The sequence below is a fragment of the Daktulosphaira vitifoliae genome, unplaced genomic scaffold (assembly GCF_025091365.1).
Source record: "Daktulosphaira vitifoliae isolate Bord-2020 unplaced genomic scaffold, ASM2509136v1 Scaffold_3, whole genome shotgun sequence".
In the NCBI taxonomy this organism is placed as follows: domain Eukaryota; kingdom Metazoa; phylum Arthropoda; class Insecta; order Hemiptera; family Phylloxeridae; genus Daktulosphaira; species Daktulosphaira vitifoliae.
In genome coordinates, this window is record NW_026099574.1 from 19,114,692 (window position 1) to 19,122,677 (window position 7,986).

General features: G+C 26.3%; 1 protein-coding gene across 1 annotated transcript; it reads left to right on the top strand.

The window, feature by feature from the left end:
• The first annotated feature begins 2,955 nt into the window (after positions 1-2,955).
• Positions 2,956-7,203, top strand: LOC126901444 (uncharacterized). Its single transcript, XM_050677882.1, has 3 exons — positions 2,956-3,261; positions 3,342-3,597; positions 6,659-7,203. The coding sequence occupies exons 1-3, from the start codon at positions 3,127-3,129 to the stop codon at positions 6,994-6,996; spliced, it is 729 nt and encodes a 242-aa protein (XP_050533839.1). The 5' UTR covers positions 2,956-3,126; the 3' UTR covers positions 6,997-7,203.
• Positions 7,204-7,986: the final 783 nt, after the last annotated feature.

Consider the following 7,986-nt stretch of genomic DNA (forward strand, 5'->3'; position numbering starts at 1 on the left):
CAATTGTATTTTTCAGAAACTATGCCATTTTAGATTCAACATAAAACTACTAAAAAGAACGTTAATCCTTTAGTTTTTTTAGTTTTCTTTCATTAGACTTTTTTCTTAAAAAAAAAATTATTATACTGTTCACTAAGAAAGTAAAATGAAATATTTAAATCAAATTTTGAAAATTTGAACAAAAAATCTGACTTATTACTTGACAAATTATAATACGGATCTTTTAAATTATTATAAATACCTAAGAAGTTTCATAAACATATATGCACGTTTATAAATATTAAGTTTTATATAATTATAGGCAGGATTAAAAGTACTTTTAATTTGAAGTGTCTTACTAATTTACATAATAATGAGAAAATTATTTTTAGGAGTAATATTATAAAAATTATAAGCCCAAAAATATTCTGCATATTTTAATTCGATGACCCTATTTTTGTTGCACAAGAAAACATTGGTTCATAAAATGATATTGTTTATTATTGAACTAATTTAATTATGAAAAAAAAATTAACACTAAAGGGAACTATAATATATTTAGATAATTAGAAGTCGACCTATGTATTGTTATTGATACCCACATGCCCCAGTCAAGTACAATGAACAATTATATTTTGATACGTGTGATTGAATATAGTTTACCGACGATAGTCTAAAACAGACTATCCGGATATCCTTTGATGAAAAATTAGGCCATGAGTATTTTTTTTATAATTTTTTCATTTCACATTAGCAAAAAATAAAAATTATAACAAACAAATGAATTATTTACATTTAATCAATCTAAAACTTTTTATAATTTTTCGTCATTATTTCATGTCATCTCAATTCATATTTTTAAGTTATTTAATTTGATTTTTCATGTAGTATGTTTACATAAGACTGAATTTTGAATTGATATCTTTTATATATTTATTAAAATTTAATTAAACAATAAATTTGACCTAATATTTTTAATTTTTTCTTTTTAAAAAATTGAAGATGAGTTTACTTTAAATGATTTCTCCGACAATAAACATTTATATGAATTGATCGACAATTTTTCTTAATGTTTTGATATTTCACATTCTATTATTCACACGTATAACAATTATGAGCAGATTTTCACTCGTGAATCTTATGATCCGACTAAACATTTCTAAATGTATTGTTTAGTATTACAAAAATATGTTTTAAATTTATCTTAAATCTTTAAGATTATTGAAAATAATAAAATTGTAAAATTTAAGGCAGTAGAATTAACTACGGTTTGGAGTTAATAATTACAGAATGTTAATAAATATATAGTTACTAAATTGTAATAAAAGACCTGACAGTCATGGATGGCTTACATTTTTGTTTATTTTAATAAAAAATCTGCTGTTACTTGATAAATAATTATTAAATTTTGATTAAATAGAGCATACTATTTTTTATGGATTAAATTTCACTTTTAAATTCCGTATGATTAGTAATAGAACTATATTATTGATTATTCTTCAAGTTATAACAAATGTATAGCTTTTTTAATGTTAGTTAGTTGTTAATGATTAATAAAAATTTCAATTATCCACATTAGTTCATTTTTAAATTAAGTAATATTTTCGATGTCAATATTACATTATTATAAAATTACTTGAAAGTGATTAGTTATCTTTGTTAAACAATAAAATTAAATTATGTATGAAAAATAAGGTTTAATAAACTCTCAAAATGAAAATTTTGATTGTATAAAGTTCCCCTTAAGAATTTGACTGAGTAAACAACATGAATAAAAATTACATTAAATTATTACACTAGTTTTATTATCAATTGTATTAAAAAGATTCTTTGAGTAATATGTAGAAAACTCGATGGTTTTTTACAATAAGTATATAATGTTCAGTGTAAATAAACACTTATGTAAAAAGGTAGTGTTTATGGGTCATTATCCTATTAAAAACGGCATACTGAAGGCTACATATTATATTGTTTATGTACCTTGTGAACAGCCATATGATACAACAACATTGACCTGTGACTGTAAAAATGAATTTCTAGTACCTTTAAATTAACAGTTGATAATATGATATCAAAACTATACTAGTAGTATCTGTAAATTCCATTCCGTGGTTTCTTACCAAGTATAAAGATTATATTTGTTTTCATTTGTATTAAACTTGAATAAAAATTTACTTTTTATTTCCTAATAAAACAAAATGTATTACTGATAATTTAATAAATACATTTTTCAAGTCCCTGTGTATTTATTTAAGTAAATTAGAATATTTAAAAAATCATGAAATTATAAATTAATAAGAATCGCAGAATAATATTATAATTGCTGAAAAATAAAATGGGCTTTTAGAAATGTTAAAAACTCAAATACCAACAAATCAATAATATAAAAAATAACAATAGTGGTTCGTCATCATTTTGCTGTGATGGACGTTTGCTAAAGAAATGTATTTTCATAGGAGGACATGATCGCGTCAAATGAAATCGTTTTGCGAACTGTTACAATACGGAAAAATGTGCTATACAGTCGTTTATAACACTGTGATAATGGCTGGACAGAGAAACATAAAAATGTTTATTCATATCAAATTCACATTTTAGTTTTCATATATGCTCACGCTTCTGTTGGGAAATTCGTTCACACGGTGCGCTTTCGCGAGTAAGTACGTAAATGGCCCTCCGCACAGCAGAAGAGGTCTTCGTCACGTGAAGTCTTCCTCTTCCTCGACACGGCCGTCGTCACCACCCGGTCACCTATCAGTCAAGCTCCACTTATCATTTATACGACAGTAGGCGGGCGGCGGTGCGGCATTCCGTCGAAATTATTAACGTTGTTATTATTTTTATTGTGTCGCTGTTCTAGGTGGGACGAATGTGTACCAGGCAGGTAGACGACGGGGGATTCGCTGTAGGCGTCCGTAGGGATGTTATGACTAGGCTAACAGGGTGGGAGGACAAACGGCGCCGTATAAAAATCACCCAACACTCGAAGTACGGCAATATTTGTGAAAAATACGAGTTTGTTCGCCGTTTCGTAATTGTGTCGTACTCAGTCGCGAGTGCCAGTCGAGGTATTTAGCCTAAGAACAGCAATTCAAGTGCCATATTTTACAACGTTAACTTAATCTCTAAGGCCTTTAAAATACTATCATGTTCCGACCGGTCGTTGTTTTTGTGTGTGTTTGCGTCGTACTTGTCTCAGCCGAAGAAAGTCGCAAAATCGACACAGGATTTGGGGATATGCGCGTCATGTTCAAAATGGTTCAGGATTGCTCTAAGACTCAGGTAAAACTCGTTTCGTGAAAACTGTACAAACAGTAGCCTATCCACTGGTATCAAAAATAAGTGCATTTATTATTTTACAGTTCGTACCATGTCTTAAACACAAGGTGTTGACAGCCATCGATCGGGTGAGTGAACAACAAGAAATGGAAATTTTTGACGGTATCTTGTTGGTCAGAGATCCAAATGCAATAATACAAGACACTCCTGAAGATGTTGCTAGGTCATCCGATGAATCGAAATTAGATGCTGCCATTATAGATAAGATTGTCAATTTTTTCAAAACTCGTAATGTGCAGTTTAAATTAATCGATGAAGAATCCCGAAATTTGGGCGATGGTTAGTACAAAATAATAATACGAAAATTATAGTTATAAGTAATAACTATATAATAATTTATTATTTAACGAGAAGAATTTATAAACTTAGGGAAATATAATTTAAATATTAGTATCAATAGTTGATACTTGATGTAAAATTTAGAATATAAAATTTCTTTCCTAAATTTGGATAAAGTAATTTATAATACTTTTGTTTACAAAAATTCATTATTTTATTACAAACAACTTAATTTTATTATAAAAATTTCATTTTGTTTATTTAAGAAATTTAAGCCGATTCTCATGTAAATTTTATAGTATCAAACATTATTTTTATTAATTTTTTGACACGCCAGAAATGATATTTCATAACTTGATGGAATACATTTTTCCGTACAAGTAATTTTCTAAAAATAATATTTTCTATTTTTAAACAATTATATTTTCAAATATTTTGTTTAAATACACAGTATAAACAACGAATTTCATTTTTTTTAATGAGAGTGTAAATTTTAATAATATACATTGAAGTATCCTTAATTTCTTTTAACATCGTTTAATCTCAAAAAGCAGTAACTTTTAGGAATATCTGTTGTCTGAATATTCTACAAGAGTTTCCTATTTATCTTTACATAATTAGTATCCATTGCTTAATATTTAGCCGTCCAAAATTACAAGGAATTATTTTTTTTATTAATTTTTACTTTCTTTTTCATTTTTGAAATGTCTTTCATAGAAAATTAAGTTTTTTTAGGTATGTTCATTTGATGGTATTGTTAAAGTGGGTGACCGATATTTTGAATCAGTAAAATGGATATTATGCAGATTAATTTTTAAATCCTAATGTAAATACGCAATTTGTTTAACAAGATTATAAATTGGTACACAATATGATTAAATTAATTATCTTATTCTCAACTAACGTATCAGTAATAAAATGAATATGATTTTTCTCGAATATAATTAGTTTATAAAAATAAATACAGAGTAATTCTTTAAATATCGATTTCTTATAAAAACAAATTTTGTTTTGATTTTTTTTTAGTTCCATAAATTTCTCGATTTATAATTATAAAATATTTTTTTCCTTGCACCTTATAAGGGTGAACATAATTTTTTTAATTGTGACATTTATATCAAACTAGTTAAAAATAAAAAGTAATCTAGTTAAATAAATTACTGGTCGATAACAACTTTTAAAAGAGTACTTCGAAAGTTATTAACATTTTAAATTGTAGAGTGGATAAAAAGCATTACATAGTCATTCGTAATGATGAAAATGACATAACTCACATCTCATCTACACTCTTTATTTTAAAATAGAATCAAATTCTGAAATATTAAAATAAGTCATTTTCTTAATTAGATCACTTTTTATTTCATAAGCTAATTAAAAATATATTTTGCAGTGTAAAAAAACAAAATTAAAAGCCTTATATGGTTTGAGGAATTAATTAAAAAAATACTTAATAATAAATAAATATATAAAATTAAAAAATATCAAAAATAATATTCTTAATATAATTTGTATTTTAAAAGAAATCGAAGGGCTTAATATTAAAAGTATCGTACTGTACATAAATCTCCACTAAATAAAATCTTTTTTTCAAAAATATCAATAATTTTTAAGTGTTGCATGTGATAAATTTATGTTATTAGATATATTTTAGAGTTTGCATTACTCAGTTGAAATATTTCGTGCCTTAATTGGGTTCAATTGGATGGTTTTTATGAGAAGATAGTCAAGCAAAATTGATTATTTTTCTTAAAACCAAAAACAAAACATTTTTACGTAGTGGTAAATGGGGATATTTAAATAAAAATAAAAAAATTACTTAACTATCAATAAAAACAACACTGATACCTAAAAATACAATGGAAATTGACAAAATTTGACTTGACCCCTTCTCACAAAACTATTTTATAATTTTTTTTATATTGAATAATTGGAAATTAATAATTCTAATTAAATTCTAATTAGAAAAAGTATTCATAACTTAAATAATAATATTTAATATGAACTAGAAAAAAAATAGAGAAAACATTTTAAATTTATGAAAATGAAACTCTTGATTCATGTAACTACACAAAATCGTTTCCCATAAATAGCATATGTTACTATTGCTATCAAAACACTTCAATATAAAATGACTGGGAAAAATCTAAATTGTTTAGTTTCTGTTATAATCTTATTGTGTAGTTCGATATTTTTTATGGACGTTTTAAAAATAAAGCATTCATATTAAAAATCATATCGATATTTGTGTGTTCAATAACAGAGTAGTAAAACGAGGTGCATAACAATATAAAATCGTACGTACCGCAAGTCATCATTAGTGTTGCTAACGTTTAAAATGAAATTTAATACAAATCATAGTTTGACGTTTTGTAGTAAAGAATCAACGATGACCCGGAAAATGAGTTTTACTCATGGCGTGTCTCTTTAGATTTTATTTTCTATATCATTGTTATAGAATTTTAAATGCACGCGAATCTTTGGGAAACAATTAAATACCAGACTATAATAAATATACGTTCGACATAGGCGGTATCGGGGTCACTTATCGAGATCAAAATCAATAGACCCGTCATTGCCATAGAGATTGATGCTTTTTTTCTATTAGTACTATGTTAAGTTAATTTAAAAATAATCGTTGACAACAATGCACCCACCTTCTTAATGTTATCCGTTGTTTGACCCTAAATTAAAAATCTCAAATTTATCATAAATATTATTGATAGCCCATCTGTTTGGTTATTCAAACAATTTTCCCTTTTCTTTCATTTAAATTATTAAATATCGCGTGTTCTATTATCATCCGTTGGACTATTAATCTCTGATGTTCTGTTTTCTCAATGTTTTTTACTAAGTGTTATTATTAGTATTTCTGATCACTCATTGATGCCATGCTGAGTCAACATACACCCATACATATTGTTCTGATAAGTTATTTGGAATTGAATTGTTCTTATTTTATTACCAAAATAGTCTAATCCTATTTAATAATAATACTGTTACAATTCCTGGTGTAGAGTTGAATGATCTAATCTTTTAGTGTTGTTTTTATCTGTTAAATTAGGCCGCAAGAAAACTAGCAAATACAACTCGCTTCTTATGTACCCATTTATGATGGGTGGTATGACCATACCATTGGCTTTCGGAACCTTGGCTCTTTTGGCTGGAAAAGCACTCATCATCGCTAAGTTAGCACTAACCCTTTCCGCCATTATTGGATTAAAGAAACTGATCGGTGAACATGGTGGTAGTCACGAATACGTCTCCCACGGAAGCCATTATCGCAGAAGTCTTCCTGGGGAAGCAGCATCAGTTGCTGCCTCCAACATGGCTTATAGTTCTTACATGCCCGTCTACGAAGAACCCTTACGTAGCACCACCGACAACTCTGTACCTTTATAAGACACTGATGTTTTTAATTTTTAAGAGATTTATCATTATTTATTAACACTGGTCGATTTTTTCACTGATGAATCAACATATTGACTAGTGTATTATGTTAATTTATTTTCAAAAAAAAAGTTGTTTGCATGATAAATAAAGTGTTATTTTTTTAAAACTATTTATTCTTAAAAACAAATAAATTAAAACAAATATTTGTCACAAAATCATTCGTATTGCGTACTTTTTTTTTCAAATATCTTTTGGTGCAACTTTACTATAATTTCAGCCAATGTTAAAAAGTCATTAACTTAATAAACTTGGAGATCATTATTACAAATTCATTTGGTCAAATATTTATATTATTCATCACAAATAATTTAGAATAGATACTCATTACTGTGTCGTACCTAAAGGAGACACACGGGACCTATGTTAATTACAATAGCCGTTTTGTATTTCTTTAAAAGGTATTGCATTACAAGTTATGAAGTAAGCAGCCATATAAAAAAACACAAATTACACAACATTAACTCGATCGTACTAGACCGTGTCTATTTAATTTTCGGGAAGATTAATTTTTAGTAGTGGAAAATTATAATTATAATTAGAATATTTTAACTTTAAACTATAATAATAATATGCAAATCATATGATTTCATAGATGAATTAATGCATCAAATATTTTCTAAAAATATTGATTATATCTTACCTATATCAAAATTTATTGTATTTTTACATTTTTGCGTAGTAAAATTTATGAGATATTTTTATTTTTCGGAACCAAACAAATAAGATGAAATATTTTTGGTATTAAATGTATAGCCATTTTTAATATTAATTCATTTTCTATTTTGTGATCATAAGAATAATTACATGTTTCTACAATTAAATTCTGTATATTAATGTAATAACGTTGTAAACGATAAAAATTTATATAGGAAAACTATTGCAATATAATTATTTACAATAAATTGCTTTTTTTAATAAATTCACTAAAATTAATAGTTA